Source organism: Gymnoscopelus braueri, assembly GCF_963280865.1.
Source record: "Gymnoscopelus braueri genome assembly, chromosome: 16".
In the NCBI taxonomy this organism is placed as follows: domain Eukaryota; kingdom Metazoa; phylum Chordata; class Actinopteri; order Myctophiformes; family Myctophidae; genus Gymnoscopelus; species Gymnoscopelus braueri.
The window spans coordinates 21,112,469-21,135,171 of NC_137616.1; the positions used below are offsets into that span (position 1 = coordinate 21,112,469).

General features: G+C 40.9%; 1 protein-coding gene across 3 annotated transcripts; it reads left to right on the forward strand.

Annotated features, from left to right (window-relative positions):
- Positions 1-191: 191 nt before the first annotated feature.
- mtmr9 (myotubularin related protein 9) lies at positions 192-22,375 on the forward strand. 3 transcript variants are annotated; one of them, XM_080453896.1, is made up of 11 exons: positions 192-243; positions 1,724-1,908; positions 5,444-5,552; positions 5,762-5,887; positions 6,027-6,200; positions 6,666-6,883; positions 9,026-9,187; positions 10,178-10,319; positions 10,789-11,009; positions 12,001-12,152; positions 18,915-22,375. In XM_080453896.1, the coding sequence occupies exons 2-11, from the start codon at positions 1,727-1,729 to the stop codon at positions 19,076-19,078; spliced, it is 1,650 nt and encodes a 549-aa protein (XP_080310022.1). In that variant the 5' UTR covers positions 192-243; positions 1,724-1,726; the 3' UTR covers positions 19,079-22,375. The 3 variants fall into 3 exon arrangements, with proteins under 3 accessions (XP_080310022.1, XP_080310021.1, XP_080310023.1); XM_080453895.1 differs by having other exon boundaries at positions 194-243; positions 1,719-1,908; XM_080453897.1 differs by lacking the exon at positions 192-243 and adding an exon at positions 405-422 and having other exon boundaries at positions 1,719-1,908.
- The last annotated feature ends 328 nt before the right edge of the window (positions 22,376-22,703 follow it).

Consider the following 22,703-nt stretch of genomic DNA (forward strand, 5'->3'; position numbering starts at 1 on the left):
GTTGTGTATTTGGAATACATGAAATGTATGTAATACCACAGCCATTCTAGGGCTATGAATATTATAACATTTTGAAATACAGATATACGTGCAGTAGCCTACAGATTTATTTGGAGCTTACCACAATTTTCCTTGGTCGGAACGCGGAACCAATTTCACAATTCAAACTGTTCCAGTCGGTATGTTTTTGTGAGAGCACCACAGTCTAGCCCAACAACTGCGACGAAGAGGTTCTTCTGTCAGGTAATTGACCTTTTATTATTATTATTAAACCTCCATGGTAACTTAGGTCCATTATTTAACATGTGACATTTTTGGTAAATTACTAATTAACGTCAAAAGGTGTTCATATGGTACATAATAAGGTATAATTGTATATAGGAAATGGCACGGAGACTCTTTGTCGAATCACAACTAGCAAGGTAGCGTAGGCGCTTTACTTGACTGAATGAAGCTAAATGTTGCAGTAGATATTTGTGATACAGCTATATTATGCATGTTAATTACGTTCAGGCAGGTTCTAGAAACCTTTGTTATCATTAATCGACTGTAATGGGCATCGAACGATGGGAATAAACGTCAACTAGCACTATAGCTAACAGCGCTTCTCCAGTCATTTAGGCACTAGCCTCAACAGAGACTAAATATTGATTGTTTTTATTATCTTTTATCGATCCTGACATTTGTATAATTCATCTTTCTTTACAAATGTCAAAATCGAGTCTGTTAGAGGCTATTGAAGCACCTCCTGGACCCTTTCACGTCATTGCTGTGTAACTGTGGCGTTAAAGTATTTACCATATTACATTATATGTATTTACTACTGGAAGGAATACATGTGCAAAAGAAAACCACACTCATATTGCTAATTTGCTACATTGCTGGAATTGTAGTAAAACATACAGAAATGTCAGCATTTTCAGCTTTTGGCTTTTAGATAATGTAAATGCAGTCTACATACAGATGAGGACAAACTAAAACAAAAGTAGCATGACTTAACATTACTTGTGTGATTGTGGTATTTTCCACATATTTTAGCTTTTGAACTGTTTACTGTACATCTTTTTGCTTCTGTTTTCTAACAGTTTATGTGATGCTTTGCATAGTAGTGTATATTTGTCTCATTAAATGTTTCGATGCATTGAGTACAAAGGACCCCAATGGAAACAAGCCATAGGCTTTCTTGGGTTTAAAATCCTCTTAGCTGACCTTGTATTTGAACTGCTTTTTTTTTTGCAAACTGCTAATCAAATCAATGGTAAATGTGAGGATGACAGGAAACTTCTGCACTATAGAATAATTATTAATAGTGTGTGTGTGTGTGTGTGTGTGTGTGTGTGTGTGTGTGTGTGTGTGTGTGTGTGTGTGTGTGTGTGTGTAGTCCCAGGTTTCCAGGAGGTGGCACCGTGGCATACCCGTTTTCCTGTTCAGGTTCATTTCCCCATACTGTCTGTCTGTAGGTTTGTTTATTTTGGCTCGGCAGCAGAACTGAACTGGAAAACACACATGGAAGCTGACCTTCATGTGTGTTTCCGGATCAAATCTGCTGCCCAGTCAAACGACGCCATGAGAAAATGAACCAAAACAGGAAAACTGTTATGCCACCTCCTGGAAAACCTGGGACTACAGTTATGCACAGAGCGTATTCGTAAGAGGGACGTTTTACCTGTTTCGTTTCCCCTATTCATATTTGCGGTGTCCTTCACCACGTCCTTTAGCTCAGGTCATGGAGTTTGCAGAGCTAATAAAGACACCAAGGGTGGACGGTGTTGTCCTCCATCGGCCTTTCATGCCTACAGTGGAGGGGACATTATGCTTGACAGGCCACCACCTCATTCTGTCCTCCAGACAGGACAACACAGAAGAGCTATGGCTGCTTCACTCTAATATCGACTCCATAGAGAAGAGGTGAGCTTCAGCTTATTAACCCCATTGAGGCCGATTCTACAAATGTCTTCTAAATCCTTTTCTGAAAAAACGTAGGTTGCCATATCAGTGGTGCTCAAAACCTTTTCATGTCAAAGACCCCCAAAATGATATTTATTTGGCCACGCACCCCCCCCATCTCAAAATACTTTGTTCCAGGGACCCCCAGAAGCAAAGATTTTAGTTAAAAACCTTAGTGTAAAATAATATACTGTATATATAAAAATAGCAGATCTACAAGCGCTATGAGCTTGTATATCTGCTATTTTTTAATAGCCAAAGGTCCCCAGACCCCACTTTGAGAACCAATGTGCAATATATATATATATATATATATATATATATATATATATATATATATTAGAAAGAGAGAGAGCTAAAATCTGATGTTGACATAGCCCTGAAACATGACTGTCATACCATGACAGTCATGGTGCCGAGTCCCCCTGGTTTATAGTGGTGTTCGATTTTTTTACATTGCCAACTCTCATATGTACATAAACGTTCAGATTTCAAATATAAAGTGCTTACCCCCGAGCCACGGATGTTACAAGGCGACCCGGACCGCGATAAGTACCCGTATCTCCCGTATTGTTCAATAAAAAGCATTTTAATCCGATCGCCGGCCATTATCTCCAAATTCTCTCCGATACTTTCAACCATGCGACACTAATGGTTGGGAGGTGTATTGCACTCTGACACATTACCAAAAGAAAAAAAATGGCGATGGGATTAAAATTATTTTTATTGAACAATACGGGAGATACGGGTACTTATCGCGGTCCGGATCGCCTTGTAACATCCGTGGCTAGTCGGGGGTAAGCACTTTATATTTGAAATCTGAACGTTTATGTACATGTGAGAGTTGGCAATGTAAAGAAATCGAACACCACTATAAAGCAGGGGGACTCGGCACCATGACGCTTGTATACAAGTGTCATGTGAACCATGGCTAATGTTGACACAGATGCCTGGTTTTAATGGGTTAAGCTGCCTAGTCTACTACCTTAGCCTGCCTGTGTACAGTAGTTTTTACTTAGTTTTGGAGTGGAATCAGGGATTTAAATATATAGCAATATTTTAATTCACCAATGTGATGGAAAATGCACACGGCCACGCGCACTATTAACTATAGTCTGATCTGCGAGAACTTTGGTTGTGTGGCCAATGATGATGACATATAAATTGAAGTGTGTGTGATGATGATTAGATGTGGTCATCTTTCATATTGTGAAGACCTGCAGTACTGTGTCTTTCTTGATGGCTGTTGGTTCAGTGTTCTAGGCCTCTCTGACCCTTGGCTGTGCCTGTCCATGGTGCTGCAGGCACATGAGAGGGGAGTGGCCAAGGCAGAGTGTATTAATAGCTGTATTAATACCCCGTGTGCATGCCAAAAGAACACATTGTGCTTGATGCAGCATTATAGCGCCATAATTAAGCTTTTTGTATGTGCAACTACTTAAGACTGAATATATGTTTTTTAAAGTACGCTATTGTGTCATGAGTAATATATTCACACAGAACACTAACATTACGCCGCGATAAAGCAAAGTAATTTTTCATAGCGAATAAAAGCAGCAACCTGTATGAATGAGGCATCAAATATGTATATCAGGGGTTTTCAACTGATTATGAACCAGGGACCACCACACTGACTAAGAATGAACCTGGGGACCACTGTTGTGTTGGGGGGGGGGTATGGGTTAATAAGGGTTAGTTTTTTTGGTAACACTTACTTATAATGCATTATAAGCTGCTTATAACACTGTATAATTATAGTTATAAGAAATACTCATAATGCTTTATTGTTTCTCAATCAATGTTCCATTGACTACTAGTGGTCCACCCAACGCTCTGCTCCGTTGCGCTCTGCTCCGTTGTATCACTGAGTAAACAACACATTAACGCTGTTAGCACCAAGGGCTAACAAGAGTACATCCCATAGCCTGGGGGACCGTAACTGTGACAACAGATTCCATGGCCGCGCATGTGCAGTAATGGTGAAAACTGCGACCGTAGAGTTACACAGAGTTTCCAAAAAACGCTAATAAACAGCTTGAATTTGGGAAAAGTGAAAAATATGAGTGTCTGCTGCATGGTAATGATTATTGCCCGTGTGCAAGTTCAGATCAATTGCTCAACCCACTGAGGAGAAAAACTAACCCACTGAGGAGAAAAACGTGTACAGACAGACAGAGGTTAACTTAAAGGTAGGGTAAGTGAGTTTTTTCTTTTTGTTAAAGTACTGTATTCTGATAGTAATCATTGCTACAGAGTGTTTGTTTGGTCACAGGGGTCTCTCCAGCTCTTTAGTAAACAGAATATAGTAAAGTTTCAGGTAGGTGACAAAGTTTAAGCCAATCAGGAGAGCGCACTGAAAATGCATTTTCTGTTTAATAAAGAGCTGGAGAGACATGGGAGACTCCTTTTACAGAACAAACACTCTATAGCAATGAGTACTATCAGAATATAGAGCTATTTAACACTTATTTTAACAAAAGCAAATCACTTACCCTACCTTAAATTATAGTTGGATAATATATGTTTAAATAATAGTTCATAAGTCCATCAAATTTAAGAAAGTATTTGATTTAATAGGTGTAGTGTGGGGGGAAAAGCTTCAAATGAAATATTGACTTTTAAGGGCTTGATATAATTCGTTGCACAATACTTCCCCTTCTTGAGATTCTAACTCCCTTTTCTGTGGAACTTCTTGACCTCCGACTTCCCAGTAAATGACAACATTGATGTGTCATCTTAGGTCACCAGGTCTCAACTATTTAGTTGAGACCGTTAGTTGATTACAGGTGGTCCATGTCTGTCTCTTCTTGGCTATAGTGGTGGACAGGGAGTCAGTCTAATGCCATTTTCTGGCTCCAACCTGGCCCTGTACATATTTTTCAGGTATGCCAGTGTGGAAATACCACTTTCACAGTGATCTACAAAAGGCAAAATATTAGTTTTTTGCTGAGAATTCTGTCTGACAACTCCTCCAGAACTTCACAAGTGTTTCATATAATTTGCCTTTTGACAGAGTCTGTGGACATGGCAATGAGCTGATCCTCTTTTGAAGTAGTTAAGCTTGAAGTACTATTGGAATTGAAGCATAAGCTTCCTCAAATGACCACTGATAATGATGATAATATCTTTAATTCCCCTGTCCTCAAATACTAAGTTACTAAGTTTCTCCAAAATAAAAATAATCTTCACTTTCCTACATTACTGAATGCATGGTCAGGGACCACATACGGTACCTTCACAGACCACCGGTGGTCCACGGACCACCAGTTGAAAACTCCTGATGTATATGAATAGATTGATGAGAAATATACACCGACACATTTTCATATTGTTTATTCGTCACGTCCTTTAGGTGGTATTTTCTTACTCTGGAATGGCAGAAACATAGAATTGCGACGCAGACCTCAAAGTCCTCCAGAAAATGTTGGGTCAAAGACCTCGAGAGAACATTTATATGCACTTACAGTTGGTACCTAATCTTCATCATGTCTTACAGGTTCGTGGGCTCTCTTGGTACCATTATAGTGAAATGTAAAGATCTACGGGTCATCCAGTTAGACATTCCTGGTATGGAGGAGTGCCTCAATATTGCCAGCTCTATTGAGGTAAGAAGCAGATAATTTATTTTACCATCATCCTACTGTATGTACTGTATATCAGACTACTACTGTACAGACTAGTACGCACATGCAATATCTTCTTGAACGATTGATTACCCCAAAATGTTAAGTCTGTGACAATTCTGAATGTTGTTCCCCCTTGTATACAATTATTTGTTTGAGATAATAATAGAGGTGTGCTTATGGTTCTTTAGGCTCTATCAACCCTTGATTCAGTCTCCCTGATGTACCCATTCTTCTACCGGCCCATGTTTGAGGTCATAGAAGACGGCTGGAACTCATTCCTTCCAGAAGATGCCTTCAAAGATTTGGAGTCCATGGTATGATATTAACACTGCATAAGCTATACGTACAAAATCCTCCGTGTTAATTGACCCATTTGTAACCAAATGGAATCCCAGTTAGGACATGGAACATCCAGAATGCGGCTTTAAGTTAACATGGTCCCTCCCCTCTCAGACAGATGAGTGGCGGCTGAGCGAGGTCAACAAGGACTTCAGTGTGTGTCCATCATACCCCCCACTAGTGGCGGTGCCCAAAGACATTGACGACGAAGCGTTGAGGAAAGTTGCAACCTTCCGCCAAGGCGGGCGCTTCCCAGTACTTAGCTACTATCACAAGAAGAATGGAATGGTGAGAGCATCACGGACGATTAGGAACTGGAAATAAATGTGTTTGTAATAGTGTTTTAAGACTGTCTGAGGAAGAGCTTTGTGATCGAAACGTCACAGCTTTTTTTGGTGCAATAAAGCATCTGTCGTATTGGAGCCCTCGGTGTGCGATCGTTTATTTATTCTTCTCTGTAATAGTATAGGACAGGGGAACCCAAACCTTTTATATGCCAAGGACCCCGAAATAGCCATAGCTCCTGGCTGCAGCCCCCCATTGCTTAAAAAACGTTTAGGAAAGTTTTGGCAATAATGAAATGCCTGAAATAGGGACGCCAGATTGAAAGTGGTTAAGCACAATAATCTCATGACTTTAAATTAAAAAGATCGATATAATTTTTTTTAAAGACTTGTTAAAAAACTTTTTCTTGTTCCTCTCCTATCCAATCACTTTTCTTGAAAAATGGTTCGGTGCGACCCCTCCCCACAGGTGATGATGCGATCAGGCCAACCTTTGACTGGCACTAATGGCCGACGCTGCAAGGAGGATGAGAAGCTCATCAACGCCACCCTGAGACCGGGCAAGCGTGGCTACGTCATTGACACGCGTACCATCAATGTGGCCCAGCAGGCCAAGGCTCGCGGTGGGGGGTTCGAGTCTGAGGCCAACTACCCCCAGTGGAGGAGGATTCACAAGTCCATCGAGAGGTGGGACAGGCACTACTAGATTTAGCCACAGTAAAGGCCTTTGCAGACAGGGTGCGATCAGTTTTTAAATGAACACATGGTTCTCAATGACCTCATGCACACCGGCTCCGAATTTACCGTGCGGCGATGCGATGCGGTGATGAGTTTTTTTTCCAATCGAACCCAGTTCGATTCGTGCGTCTTTTCGCATGCGGTAAAAGCTGATTGACTAATCGCACCCTGTCTGCAAAGGCCTTTACACATAACGCATCCCTATTTTGGGAGCGTTTTCACAACGACTAAAGTAGCAGATCTACAAGCTCGATAGGATGTATCGTGAGCTTGTAGATTGACTTTTGTCATTGTTCGTCATATGACAAAGTATACTGTATATAGGTTAAGGTTAATGCTTACATTTACAGTATAATTAACTTCTGCTGTCTTGTATATTTGTATTTATCACAATCATAAGACAAATGTCACAAATATATTTATAATCTACTTTATATTTTAACTAAGTCTTGAAAAGAAAGAGCGTCAATATGCCTTTTTTAAGTTTTTAATTTAGCCTCTTCTTTATTTGTCCTTGAGGACATATTTTCTGCCTTTCCTAATAGGAAAGGATGCTATATAGTATGCTAAAAAAAATACTCCCAACCCCACACTCTGCGGTTTTCTGAAGATGAGTCAGCAAAGTTTTAAATATACATTCTCTCCAGTAAGCAATGTTGGACATCATGTGCCTGTGGTAGTGGGATGGGGTTTGTTGTCAGCTGCAAGTGGAGTGACACATTTTTGTCCGACCTATATGCCATCTTTCACTGTCCTGAATGAGTACAAATATGCATTTTTAATAGGCTCCATTGTGGGGGGAAAAAAAATAAACATAACCTATTCCTAATAAGATCTATATTTAGTTTTTTCATTATAATAATTTGTTATTTCTCAAAAAAACCTTGAGATATACTGTATATGTGCCACCACGGGTGGACTTATTTTGAAGTGAGCTGCAGGAAGTCTGATTTCCATTAGTGGCTCACTTGACGCTGCTGCGTCATTCAGTTTAAAAGAACGACAGTAACATCCTGCTGCTCCGTTTGAAGCTACAATCGGGGACTAATTTGAACAAATAAAACATTGTTTTAACCAATCTGTGCGGTAGAGTATGTTAAAACAATATAACTAGCACATCTACCCTCAGTGGTTGGAGGTGGTCTCCCTGCTCTTCCAATTGACAAATTTGACCCTGGTGTCATTTAGAACAATTGATCACTAGATGCGCCGCCATCTTTGTAGTTCGGACATCATTGCAGGGCGGCAACAGACATAAAACTTACAGATTGTAGCTTTAATGTTCCTCACTAGTACTGTAGCGATGCTTTTAGAGTTAATATCATATGACAATTTGGTCCAAATCACAATGCAATACATTTCAAGGCATACAAAAAAACGGATTACTCTGTAATCTGGTTGAGCCAGGCAGGATTTTATTGTTTTGTGTTTGAATGATTACTCTAAAACTCCAGTGTATGTGCAGTTTGAACAATAATCAGATTTCCTTCTGATCTGATATCATTATCAGCCTTCTGATAGATTGTGAAGCTATTTTTATCTTTAGCGTTGTTTCACTTCGCAACCTTGGCAACGACTTCAGTTTTGTGAATGATTGATTATTGCCAATAGGCAACTGTATGAGTTAGTCCAACAAACATTTGATCTGAGCCTATGGAAATGTGTTTATTTACATGGATCTATAGTATCTGCAGATGTTGGATGTGTGTGTAAAGCAAGGACTGGTGGGAGTCTGGGGGGAGTAGTGGTACTTTTCCTAACTGAGTTGTTTTTGCACATGGACAGTTGCGCACACTTTAAGAAACCAACTAAGGGAGTATTAGTACATGGTCAAATATTTGGGTTTCTCCAGCAGAAATCTAGCTGTGTTAACTGGTTTATTCTAAAGTGTTTGCTTTTACATGGACATTTCTGAAATCAGATTAGACTCTGTCTTTTAAAGACTCACAGCGAATCAGCCCTATTAATTACATTATGTTAACTGCTGCACTGGAGTGCCACCCTGTGGCTCTCCACGTGCAGCTTCCAATAAACCACACCCCGCTGCCACAGTGCCTCTCCCTTTAGCTCTACTCATTCAATCTTTTTCAGATCTAATGTCCTCCAGGAGAGCCTTATTAAGCTGGTGGAGGCTTGCAACGACCAGTCCCACAGCATGGACCGCTGGCTGAGCAAACTGGAGGCCTCCAACTGGCAGACCCATGTCAAGGAGATCCTCACGACTGCTTGCCTGGCTGCACAGTGCATTGATAGGTCAGCACTGCTTGTTTATGTTATTGTTTCCCACCCACCTCAGGTATGAAGTAAGAGCTAAAGTCTGCCATGTCAATATGGTCTAGAGACCCTTTTCCCAGCTGCCATTTTTGATAACTTTATTGTCAATTGTGTGTGCGTTTCATTTAGGAGTTTCTATGTGCTAGCATGAGCTGTCTATACTGGCACGCAGAGACCCCTAAATGAAACACACCGACAATTCATGTTATCATTACCGTCAGCTGTGTTTACCCATCCAAATGTCTGCTGTGAAAAGGTTCTATTGCATGAAGCAGTGATGTAAAACACTACATATCCTGCGTCCTTGCATAATAATCTGAAAGGATGCAGTAAACTCGCTATCAATGTTTCCAGGGGAAGCAACCTACATTTTCACTGATAGCGCTAAATTGTAAACAACAAATCTGTGTTGAAATCATAGAAAAACAACTGCTCAATGTTTACTGGGTCTGTGTGTCACCTGGGTCTATGTGCCAACATTTTATTGGAGACCCGGTTTAAAGACTTTGACCATTATGTAATGCTTTTGCACAAAGTAGTTTTATACGATTTTCTTTACTTTACTTTTTCATTTTTGTTGTCCTTAAATATTGCTGCTGTTCCTCTTATCTATGCAGAGCTGCACATTTAGTTTTTGATGGTGGTTTACATCATTGGAAAGCCTTTTCATGGCCATGTTGAGATTATATAGTTTAAATTATATTGAGATTGTGTCTCTAGAACTGAATTGTCACCCTGAAATGTGTTTAAGTGAAAAGATAACTCACCCGTGGGACATTGAAAAAGGTTCAATGTCACTGATGAAGATTTAAACATATATTTAATTGGTAAATCATCAGAGAAAACAATTGCACATGATGTTTTTGTCTATAATGTGGCGAGAAAGCTGTGTGTGCGCGTGCCTGCATGTGTGTGAGAAAGGGAGGTGACACTGTAACAGATTGTGTATGTGTGTGTGTTGTGTCTCAGGGAGGGAGCATCAGTGCTGGTCCATGGCACAGAGGGAATCGACTCCAGTCTGCAGGTGACCTCCCTGGCCCAAATCATCCTGGATCCAGCCTGTAGAACCATCAGGGGTTTCCAAGCCTTAGTGGAAAGAGAGTGGCTCCAGGTAAGCTCTTCTCAATATTAAAGTCCAGGCTCAGTCAAGAAATAGGTTTTAGGTTTTGACATTATTGAAACAGCATTGATTGCTGGGGCTTTTAAGGACTCGGAAGATGCTGTATATCATTCTTCTGTCTTTAGCCAGAAGTCTGACCATGCATCATTATTTACACCTACACTACAGTAGTTGCTGCAGGGGAGGTAACTGGCATTTCTTTCCAAAAAGGAGCACAATGGCCCATGGGATTATGACTTAGTCACAACTCTGATTACAAAGAGAGGGCGAATTTCTCACCTCGCCTCAGCTCATGCACATACACCTTCTATGAAAAGTATGTTGACGTAGGATTAGTGGTCAGGTATTACAACTACATACATGTCGCTGATCTCAGATAAGCACCCCTCTTCTAAAAGATGGATATGGATCCCACCCATCCTGTTTATCTTCCTCCCCATGTCTTTGACCTCCCACGTAGGCAGGCCACCCGTTCCAGCAGCGCTGTGCCCAGTCAGCCTACTCCAACAGCAAGCCTCGCTTGGAGGCCCCTGTCTTCCTGTTCTTCCTGGACTGCGTGTGGCAGATTCTGCGGCAGTTCCCGTGCTCCTTTGAATTCAGCGAGCACTTCCTGGTGCAGCTCTTTGAGCACGCCTATGCCTCCCAGTTTGGCACGTTCATGGGCAACAGTGCAGCTGAGAGGTTTGTCACAGTCTGTTCTGCTTCTGACTAATTGTGCACATTAGAGTTGGGGGCTGTTTATTTTTTTTGGTCCGACATAAACACACCATATTCCGATCCATACAGCATGTGTGTAAAATATCTTCTTCAGCAAGTCCCCGATTCGACTCCCAGCTGGCCGAACTGTTTACTGTATGTCACTCCCCTGCTCTCTGTCCACCCTTCCTGTCTCTCTGTTATGACTAACTGTATGCACTAAACACATTTCTAATATGGTAATGTGTTCATGTGCAAGGCATTACATCGCACAATATATTTTCTAACTATCAGTGTAAAATTGCATTTGTCCACTGTATGGCCCATACGTTTTTATTAGAATGTTTTTTAGTGAGATAATGCTTTTGTACAAGAGGGAAGTTACACCCCCATGCACATGCTTTTTATTATATTTCTCATGGTATTTTACTGTGCGTATGTTCTTTTTCATCTCCGCCATGCTTTAGACATTTATGCAGTCTCACACAGTCTCACACATTTAGATTAATTATAACCCCAGTATTTTATAGCCTGGTTCCAGACGAATCTGCCTTTGAAAATCAAGAGGTTAGGTCTGGCCCCTCTCAATAGAGATTGGATTTCTCTCCCTCCTAAGTTGTGAGGGACCAATCAGGGCTCAATATGCAAATATGGAGCGGGTTTATCACCAGAGGCTTTTTTTTTATTTGACCCTCGGAAAATGCAGGTTCCACACAGAAAGGAGAGAGCATGGATTTAAAACCTGATTTATATTCTGTTGCATGTTGGTGTCCTGCGCCCCCAAAAATAGCAGATCCATTCTCGGGCACAGGACACCATCGTACGACTAAAGTAAAAAAAACAGGTGTAAAACACAGATTGTCCCTACTGGTCAAACCGTTGACCCCGTGAGTGGCCTGGCAGCTGCTTACACTTCCAGTCCAGTTCTAGCCCTCTTGTTAAATCTACAACCTATACGCACTCCTCTTTCTCCAAGGGCCAAGCTGTGTCTTCCTGAGAAGACCGTCTCTCTTTGGTCGTGGGCGAATCGACCCCAGGAGCTGGAACGTCTGTCCAACCCGCTGTACGAGGCCAACAGTCTGGTGATCTGGCCCTCTGTGTCCCCTCAGAGCCTGCTGCTTTGGGAAGGTGAGAATCTGTCTCTGTTGTGCTTGTGTGATATTAGACCAGTGGTTCTTAAAACGTTTTGATTTCAAGGGCCCTCAGAACTCTCAGACTTACGCACCTGTAAGGGTCCATTTAGAACCCTGTCAAGGAAACCTGAGGGTCCCTCTGGACCCCACCTTGAGAACCAGCCTGATAGAGTCATGTCAAGTACTAACACGTTGTGTTTAAAAGTGTCTCCTTTAAACGGGAATGTCCATCTCTACACGGAAAAATCCCTAGTGTTAATTTAACTCTGAAAGTGTAAAGATTTCTACACTTTCAGTTTAAATAACAGTAAAGATTCTGCTGTGTTATTATTATAATAAACTGCAGCGCATCATGTCCCATCAGAATCTTGTGCTGTGGGAGCAAAGGAATTAAAGCACATTAGTTAAGTATGGTGAATAATTGTACAGTTATGAATCGCAAGTGTGATCTTAAGTTGAGCAAAAACCACCTTTGCCACATCACATTTGCCAGTTTTGTTTTCTATGTGCCTTTTTGTTATCCTAATTAATTTAAGCCAAAGTAGCCTGTGTAACGTATAGATACAATTAGTGCAAGACAAGTGTACATACAGTGCAAATTGTGTCACATGACTCACATTCAACAAAAACAACCCCAAACACTTCATCTCCCACTGTTGTCAAGTGGTCCTTTATGGCCACTCAGAGCCTGCAGCCGTTGCTGTAACCAGTTAAAGCCTGATTTATTCTTAGTTGGTTGCCAGTGCGTGCACCGAAAATAGCCAATCTACAAGCTCACAACTTTGACCCGTTGTGTGCTTGTAGATCACCTATTTGGGTCACAGGCCTTTTTGTGTAATATTGAAGTCAAAGGGTACACTGTTCAGTAAGTGAGAAGGTAGAAGAGTGTGAGATGCTAGTTCTGCACAAGAACTAGCGGACTAAACATCTATGATGCTTCACTACATTGTTCCTTTTCTATTTAACCATTATAAGAGTTTTATCAGTACCTACAGTATGTATTTTATATAGCCATTCTATAGTTTCACCAGAGGGGGGCAGCGTTGATCTTGTTAAATTGTATAATTTCTTGCCTCAGGATGCTAGTTGGATGATACTAAGACATCACTTATGGTGTGAAGAGTGATGCTTGCCTACTCAAAGCAAACATTGTTTGCTTATCGCTATATAGACCCAAGTAGTCCTATTTTAAGTAAAATGCAGGCTTTTCATAAGCTGCTCAGTGATCAGCATATGTTTAAAAGGTTGTTATGACTGGCTGCAAATGTCAAGATTACAGCCATAAAGTGTGTGGTAAACCATTTAAGACCCCAGGTCCGTCCACCCACCATTTATACCGCCCTGGAGCCATTCCAGGTCCTCGGTCCCCAGCTGGATTACTGGGTTAATGATTTACTTTCAGAATGAGTAATTTAGGAGAAAACAATGCATTTGCTAGTGAGGTGGGAGGATCCGGGGATTAAGTGCAGCTGGAGTGGCTGAAATACATTAAATTGGTCACGCAAAGTGCATTCTCTGCCGCAAAGAAATAAACTATGCAAACAAGGGCAGCCATGCTTTGCTGGCACGTTGTGAAATCGACTTGCACAGGAAGAATCTCTATGGTGACATAATGACACAGTATAGCCAGCAGCCTTCTATCCAGAGAGGACATAGCCCTACTGTAGATCCCTCTAGTCACTGGTAGAGTACCCTAATGTGATAATAATTCAATAATACAATATATTTGACCGGTAATTTAATGAAAATTGGCATTTGAGCTACGAATGAAACCCTCAACATTATTCAGATTAATCAGTGGCAGGAATCTACCTCCATATGTCCACAGCTGATACCACAGCTGATACCACAGCTCATGTGACCACTTTACCCCCTGCTATTTTTCCAGTGCCTCTTCATTCTTACCATTCCTCAAGTGGCATGCAGACGCTGTCCTGGCCTGAACGGCTGTCTTATTATAGGGCGCGGGGGGTCACACTTGTCACCTGAACCCCCATGACGTTAGCAGGCGACGAGAGTAGCCCCCGGACGATTGCCGTCACGTAAATACTAATATTATCCTCTGGTGCACTACTCCACTAGACTGTGACAGGATGGACTAATACAAGAGATAAAGTGACAAAGGATGATATGTGAACCCCATGCCAGTATTTGTGCTTTTATTTTTTATTTTTCTGCAGGTGACAAAAACATAATTATTATATTGAAAAAATAATTTAAGTTTCCAAACTATATTCCAAACTAGTTTGTTCTCTCCCTTTTTAAATCTGCTCTGAGGAAGGCTGAGGTCGAAACTCGTAAGCGTTCCCAATAAATGAGAATGTGTATCTGAGCCAGTCTTGCATCCTTTATTTTGGAGTGCCGCTTTTTCTACTTCGGTGGTATTCTAGTTGTCTCCGCCAGGCCGAAAGGCATGGCGAGAGAGTATGTTTTACCCCCTGTCTGTCCGTCCGTCCGTCCGTCTGTCCGCAGCTAATCTCTGGCACCGTTGGCCCGGTCGCTGCGAAACTGTGCACACACACTCCCTGGATGCCAATTATGGGCCTGTTATAGCGCCACCAGGAGGTATCTCTATAGCCATGTGATGAACACGGATCTGTCCAATTTCCCATATTCCATCCTCATTGGCTAAGGCTGCCTTCCAAAGTTTGCAGGATTGGTCCGTTTTGAACGAAATGCCTCATATTATGCACTCGGCTTGCGATTTCCGTGAAATTGTACACGCACATTCCCACTAGGCTGAGGAAGAAATGCCACCCTTTTAACATTGGCCTGTTATAGCGCCACCAGCAGGTCTAATCTAGCAAAACACATTTTTGGAACAAAATGCCTCAAATCATGAATACAGTGTCCGATTGTCGCGAAAGGCCTAAGAAGAAACGGGCACCTTTTCACAATGGCCTATTATAGCGCCACCAGGAGGCCACAATAACCTACCTGACCTGGCGGAGACCTGTGCTCCGAGGAGCACTTTTTCTAGTTTGTTCTGTTATTGCCTTGATTTAAAGACGTTTCAAAGCAAGGGTTGGCAGAAGCCATAACACTTGAACATGGTTGACTGTTTTATATCCCACACTTTGCTAGGCCTTGGTATATAGGTCGACACTCAAAAGTGTGATAACATTCGCCCACCAGGGCTTCTTCAGTGTAAGTGTTCAGTAACAGGAAACAGTCACTTATTTAAATAGCCCCACCTCTGGTGGGTATTACTGTGATTGCTATAAGAAATGTCAAATGATTGAATGAATGAATGAATGGATGAATTATTATATGGTATCATTTGGCAGGACCATAGCAAATCAGCACAGCATGTCTATTGTGTACACTGTGCAGCAAGCAACATTAGAACTTCTAATAAAATGTATTCGTCAGCAGGGCTGCACTGGTCGCTTCACGTGGCACCACAGTGTTCCGGCAGTTTTTTTCCCACTGGATCACGCGCACACACAATCGCACATGCACTGGCGTGCACTTGCAATTGCATTCGTTCCCATACTATGGTCCATACACTGCTACTACTGTAGTACCCAATACCGCTGTTGTAGCCTAGCTCGCAGATTAGTTGTTGGTAGGGTAGCTACTTAAGGAAAATAATATTCAGCAGTTGGCACTTCAAATCCCATCAGATGTGCAACCCAAACCCCGTCTGGTCTCAGCATTCAGTAGAATAGTGGTGGAAAAAAACGTTCATTTCAGTGAACGAACGATTTCGTTCACGTTCACGGCAATTATTCATTCAAATGATTTGTTCACGTTCTCGTTCAGTAGCGTTATTTCTAGTGAAAAACACCATCGCGGGAGCGTTATTATTACGTCGCACGTACAGCCCGCCCTCCCGTCCTGTGTGCGGGGGGAGGGGATGGGGGGGCATGAACGATAGCGTGAACGTAACAGTTTCAGTGAACGAGCTCGTTCACGTTCACGGCAATACAATGAACTAGTTATTTTGAACGAATCGATCATGAACGACCCATCACTACAGTAGAATGCTTTGGTGCCAGGGCAAAGGATTTTTTTTTGTCTCAAAGCGAGACTCGGACGAGTTTGGATGCATGTGAAATGACTGTCAACAAAATCTGTTTTATGGTTTACTTTCAGAATGAGTGATTTAGGAGAATGTCTCTTAAATTATTGGTAGGTGGATGCAGAGATTAAGTGCATCTTGTCTCGCACTGTGAAACGTTGTGAGCTTGTAGATCAGATATTTTCGGTGTGCCCACACGCAACTAGTTACTAGGCATAGCCTACACTCCGTTTGTTTCCATCACCGCTCACCTCTTAACACGCATAGCAGCAGCAATTGTTTTGTTTATTTGCATGTTGTGTTCAGATGCTTGCTGCTGCTTTTCTTCTGCCTGTAGCTATAATTTCTCCTCATATCAACTTGATCATTTGCTCACTCAGCTTGGTTGTTTTTAAACAAGTTATTAAAGAATGATGGACGGCTGTGTGCGTCGCACGTCGTCATCTCCGCTTTGATGGCGACCTGCGTCCTTGTGCTGTGTAGATACTGACAAAACACCTGCGCCTCACTGCGCCGTGCGACAAGACCAGCTTGGAGCTGGTCTTAACTTGGAGAGCAAAGTTAAGGCTAGCATTGTGCCCTGGTCGTGCCAGACCACGCCTGATTTGAAGACCACCACACCAGCATGTGCAAAATCGGTGCACAGCAATGTGGTATCTAGGCAACATGGGGCACAATGCAGTTCCACGTGGGAAAGATACCATAGCGCTGGCGCTCTGCGCTAAAATCAGTTTAGCAGCGGCTTAGCGCCGGCAGAAGATGGGGCCCTGAATGATTTTCTTGGGCGTTTGAGGAAAGACAATTTTGAGGAAAGGGCGTTACCACTAACCAAATTCTATTTTTGTCAAAAACAAATGTGGCGATACATATTGAAGCCTTTCTTTGGGAAAGAAGTTACTTTCAAAGACGTATGGAGTCATGTCATTTATTGCCTATTAGACATTTTTGAGAACTTTCCTCTGGGAATTCCTAAGAAAAAAAAACCAACAACTTCAAGTTCAACTGCAGGTTCTAGCTCAGTGTCAAGACAACTCAGGGGTTATTAAGTTCAAATGTGCCTTTGTGAGGCCCTCCCTGCAGTTATATAGCCTCTATATGCTGAGACCCCCATCCACATTCCATATGGGTTGGAACATATGAGACGTGTCTGACGGTGGAGCCAGGAATGTAGTCCTCTTCCACAGAGGATGCCATTCACATCAGGACAGAGTGGAATTGCTGTGCGTCAAAACATTTAGCCTGCCTTGGTTAGAATATATCGGACTGTGTGTGGTGGCATATACAGTAGCAGCTTCACACTGAATACAGTGTGTCACCTTGAGGACACAAATGCTGCACTCTGGCTAGGTTTCTCCAGTTCTCCATTCTTTCCGTTAATCTTTCAGACATCTGACTATAATAGAGCTGTTATGTTTGTTCATACGGCAGCTAGGCTCATTTAAAATTTCTGATTTAAATTCTTTAGACGTGCTACCAAACTTAGTAAAAGTATCGTCACTGTCGGGCGGAAACCTTGTATGTCCAAAACCGTAACTGTGTTCCAGCTCTTGTTAATCCTTTTTATTGGTTAAATATTTATAAAACCTGCAGACACAGACTGAATCACTTTCACCCTGGCATCCCTATTTTGGTCATGTAACTAACATAGGGCATTCATTTAAGATACAAGATTTCTGTCCGACAGTGACGATTAGCTTGTATTTCCCATATTTTCCTGTGGCCTAATACATATATTATACAAGTATATACAACACAATATGCATTTACATAATTCAACTGATGTATTTGTAACATTGAAATACCAGACACTTAGGAATGTATTAGTTGTGTAAAAAGTGGAAATTATTTAAATTGCTTTTCAAAGACATGATTCCAAAAGCCGGTGCCCAAATATAGAATATTTAACTGGCATATTATGATTCAGGAACCGTTAACTTTAACTGGGCAAATCTACGTAAGGCTTATTGAACTATATATGGCAAGTGACCTCCTATGTTGTGTGTTCTGTGCTGAGCATATCTAATGTCTCTGTTGTGTGTAACATACGGTACTTCCTCTAACCAGACCCTCGCCACTTCCCACCCACCCCCAGTCACCCTATACTGCCGGCCATTGTAGGGAAGGTGTTATGCAATCAGTTCACGAGACCAGCCCACTGGTCTCTCAAGACAGAGCCAGAAGAATTTGGAATTGGTATCTGTTAAACGTATCTGTAATTATATTTTTAGCATTTTCGCTATGAGAATGCTTGAGATATACAGTACTTTTCAGTTGCAGCACAGAATAAATGCAATGAGAGTAGGGCTGCAACTATTGATTATTATCTTAGCAATTATTGTATCGATTACTTTTTGATTAATCAAATAATCAAGAAGCGTGTTTTTAGCTTTATTGTACAGTGTACTTGATCTCACAATGGTGTCGTGCAAAAAAAGGGAAGATAGCAATCTACAAGCTCACGTATCGTGCGTTCAGTTTTATTTTATTTTATTTTCACCTATGATGACTTGCAAAATCATTTATGATTCATGATTATGAATCGATAATCATCGATTATTTTTATGACCTATTAAATCGGTTCGTTTGATTAACTGTTGCACCCCTAAAAGATGGAAACTGTTTCATTATTGTTCCTCTTTACATTGTATGCAATATATGGTCCAACATTATGACAAAAATGGAGACAACCTAGTGAGGTAAAAAAGTGACTAGAGGTAATTCCTTCCATTTCAGGAGTGTTCCTGCGTTGGAACCGGTCCTCCAAGTGTCTGGACGAAGCGTACGAGGAAATGATACACATCATTGAGTACAACAAGGAGTTGCAAAACAAAGTGAACAGCCTGCGTAGGCAACTGGCCCAGTTGGAAACAGAGGACCCTCTACTGCAGACGCCCTAGAGGTTGACCTGGAAATGGAAACCTGAAAAAGGTATAGAATAAGAGAATGACAAAGAGGAAACAAAAGAAAATATCCCTTGTGCTGAAATTATCTTCTATTTCTGTTCAGGGTCATCCCTGTGTGGTAACAGAAATGCATAATTGTGTCCACCAGTAAATCATGATTTAACATTCTATGGAACTGTACCCAGGTTTGGTTGGTATGGACGTTTTGACTAAGTCCGTTTTCTCCATCAAGCTTTTTTCCCCCAGTTAATGTCTAAATTCTTGTTTTAAGACTATTGTGTGCTTACTGTAGCTGGTATGACTGAATGGGTTGAAATTGTGCCATGTGATTGGAGGAGGATGCATTTGTGAAAATCTGGTAATGTCACAGGCTTGAGGCTTCATGAATAGATGACAGGAGGAATGCTGAAAGACAGAGACGAGAACAAAAGAAACGCACCCTTTTTCAGATTGACTCTACAAGTCACACAATCCCTCCTTTTACACAATATTTCCCACCATTCAGCATGCATAGCTGCATGCTCATACACATTCAGTTGAGATACAGACACTAGACCTCATCCAGTCTTTCGGGTGCGCAATTAAGCCGGATTTATACTTCTTTGCGCCCTAGTGTCGAGCAGAAAATAGCCAGTGTACAATGTGAACTTGTAGATCAGCTATCTTCGGTGTGCAACTAAGTATAACTCAGGCTTTACTGCCTCCTATTTACACATACACCTGTATGTGTACGCATTAACATAGTGCTGTTACCACAACACTAGTTTGAGGATTCCAAGCAGTCTGTGGCACGTCATGTTACGTATGATTTGAATATTCTTGTATGACAGTTTTTAAACACGGCCTACCTTCAGAGGACATGTTTGCATGAATGTTCACATTGTTAACCACTTAACCACTGTTTCGGCTTTCAAAATGTTTTGAAAATAGCCCATCTACAAGCTCACAGTGAGTCGCAATCTTGTGTACGTAGATCTGCTATTTTTGAAAATGTTTGAAAGTGTTCGCCTAATGATATGCCTACAATAAGGACGCCGTAAACTCACACTTTGCAGACACGCTTTGCAGAGTGACTATGGCAACATACACCATACGGTACTGGCAGGAACACGTGACTTTGCTACAAGTTGGGATGATAAGTGCTATTACGATAAGGAGGAAGTCTTGTTGAAATGCAATAGTACTTAATGTTTACATTCCAGAAATTATATTACAAAATATTTTTAGCATCCCTGTTTAAACTTTTTGAGACCCTGTGTACGTGTATAAACAATGTTCAGCAGCTGCCATGGGAATAGTCCTCCTTTTCCCCCCTAATGTCATTATTGATAATTAAAAACTGGGAAAATGATCCATTCAAAAATATGGAACTGGACACGGAAGGTGAAAGTCAAAAAAAGAAAATCCCAAAAATATGTTTTGACGAATATGAAAGCTGAGGTTTGAAAAAGGCAGTCATTAACTGAGAAGGAACCCAGAAATATGTGCGCTAAAATTATCTTTTTTTTATTACTTTAATTGAGATCATCTTGTGTAAGTGTATGATCGAACAAAATAAATACCTGCTATTTTATTGTTTACATTAATGTTATCTGAAAACAAAGGCACCTTTTTCCCAAAGGAATTTCATTTACTGTATATATATGACATAATGTGGTACTATATACTTTTTTTTTTTCTTGTGTATTTAACACTATAGTTTCTTTAAGTCCATGCCATTTATTGTTGCCAACATGACCAAAAATAAAAGTCGTTATGAATGTGAAAGCACCACAGTAATAAAATGGCCAACATATCTCATCGGCTATGAATCTCATGTGGCTAATGTTCACGGGCGTGTACATAGCACAGACCTCTGTAGAATGTGTACTGTACTGTACTGTAGCAGGATTATTTTTGCATCTAAAGTAAGCATTCCCATACCTAACCTCTTGAATTTTGTCATTCATAACTATTATACTACTGAATATGTGTGTAAACTACAGTTTTCCTGCTTTCATGCTTTTAAATCAATGTATAATTTTTTTTTCTGTAGCTTACATAGTTGAAGTTCTTGCTCCAAAGTGATTCATGTTTAAACATTACAGCAAAGTCCTGGGGTACAATTTGCCTTTGTCACCTCTTCCCTGACAGTTTCTTCTTCTTGATCTGTGCAATGCCTTACTGCAGGGGTTTTCAACTGATTGTGAACCAGGGACCACCACCCTGACTAAGAATCAACCTGCGGACCACTGTTGTGTTGGGTGGGGATATGGGCTAATATTAGTGTTTTGGTAACACTTGATATGCATCCCATGTCATTGTATATAATGCATTCCAGAATGCATTATAATCTGCTCATAACACTGTATAATTAATTATAGTTATAAGAACTCAAATACTCATGCTTTATAACACTGTTTCTCAACCAATGGTCCACAGACTAATAGTGGTCCATGACATAATTAGGTCTGTAGGTGGTCAATGGGAATATGTTTTAAAATGTAAATAAATTGTACCTTTGTTAAATGTATTAAAATAGTCCATCAAATGTAAGAAAAATATTTTAATTAATCGGTCTGGTGCTGGGGGAAAGCTTGAAATTACATTATGGCTGTTAAGGGCTTGATATGATTTGTTGTGCGATGCTACATGCAATGAAATATATCAAGCCCTGAAATATGTTAGTGGTCCAGAGCAAAACGTTTTTCTAGAACCACTGATCTATTCCTATACGGTTAGTCGGTTACCCTTATTCCATTCTCTTACTTTATCCAACCTCTATAAAATCTATATTAAACTAATGTATACTGATATAGTAATTGTAACTTGTGTATGAGCGAGCAGACGTGATTATATGGGCACATAAACTTTTTTTTGGTTTGATTGATTGATTGAATACTTTATTAGTCAGAAATGTAAACAGCACATGGTACAGTCAGACATTAAGGCTAAAATGATAACACAAAGTCCTTGGAACTTGTTTCCATTGACGCAACCAGACAAAGGTACACTTCCCCTTCTTGAGATTCTAACTCCCTTTCCTGTGGAATTTCTTGACCTCAGACTTACCAGTGACAACATTGGCGAGTCATCTTAGGTCACCAGGTCATTTAGTGCACTTTCTGAACTAGTGGTCCATGGCATGATTACAGGTGGTCCACGGATCACCAGTTGAAAACCCCTGCCTTACTGGAAGATAAATCTAATGTGAAATAGGCCTACTTCCTTCCATTACCACTAATTGGTATAAAAGTGCGAAAGATCATTTAAATGTTTTTTAAGCCATTAAAAGATTATTGTGCAAATTCACTTTTGTGTTTCTCTGCTTATTCACACAATATCAGTTTTTGTTTAGCACTACAGATCATAAATGGGTAAACATTGATTATGGAAAATGATTTACACACAGAGGACAAAGAAACCCACCGCAAGATTCATTTAATATACATTCTTCTTCTTTTTTTTTCTTCTTGTATTAGCATTTAGTAGATACTCTTATCCAGAGCAATTTACAATGTGTGAAATTGGACTAATTGGCATGAACCCTTGTCAACAAACGACAGGGTGAAGTGGTCAAGTAATTACAGTGCAAAGAAAACAATTTAGTGCGACAAAGTGACTCGGATACCAGGGAAAC

Bases quoted from the DNA above. Each gene is read 5' to 3' on its own strand.
- mtmr9 (XM_080453896.1), top strand. From the start codon at position 1,727: ATGGAGTTTGCAGAGCTAATAAAGACACCAAGGGTGGACGGTGTTGTC. The intron at 6,884-9,025 runs GTGGGACAGGCA...AATCTTTTTCAG, and splicing joins ATTCACAAGTCCATCGAGAG to ATCTAATGTCCTCCAGGAGA. The intron at 11,010-12,000 runs GTTTGTCACAGT...TCTTTCTCCAAG, and splicing joins GGCAACAGTGCAGCTGAGAG to GGCCAAGCTGTGTCTTCCTG.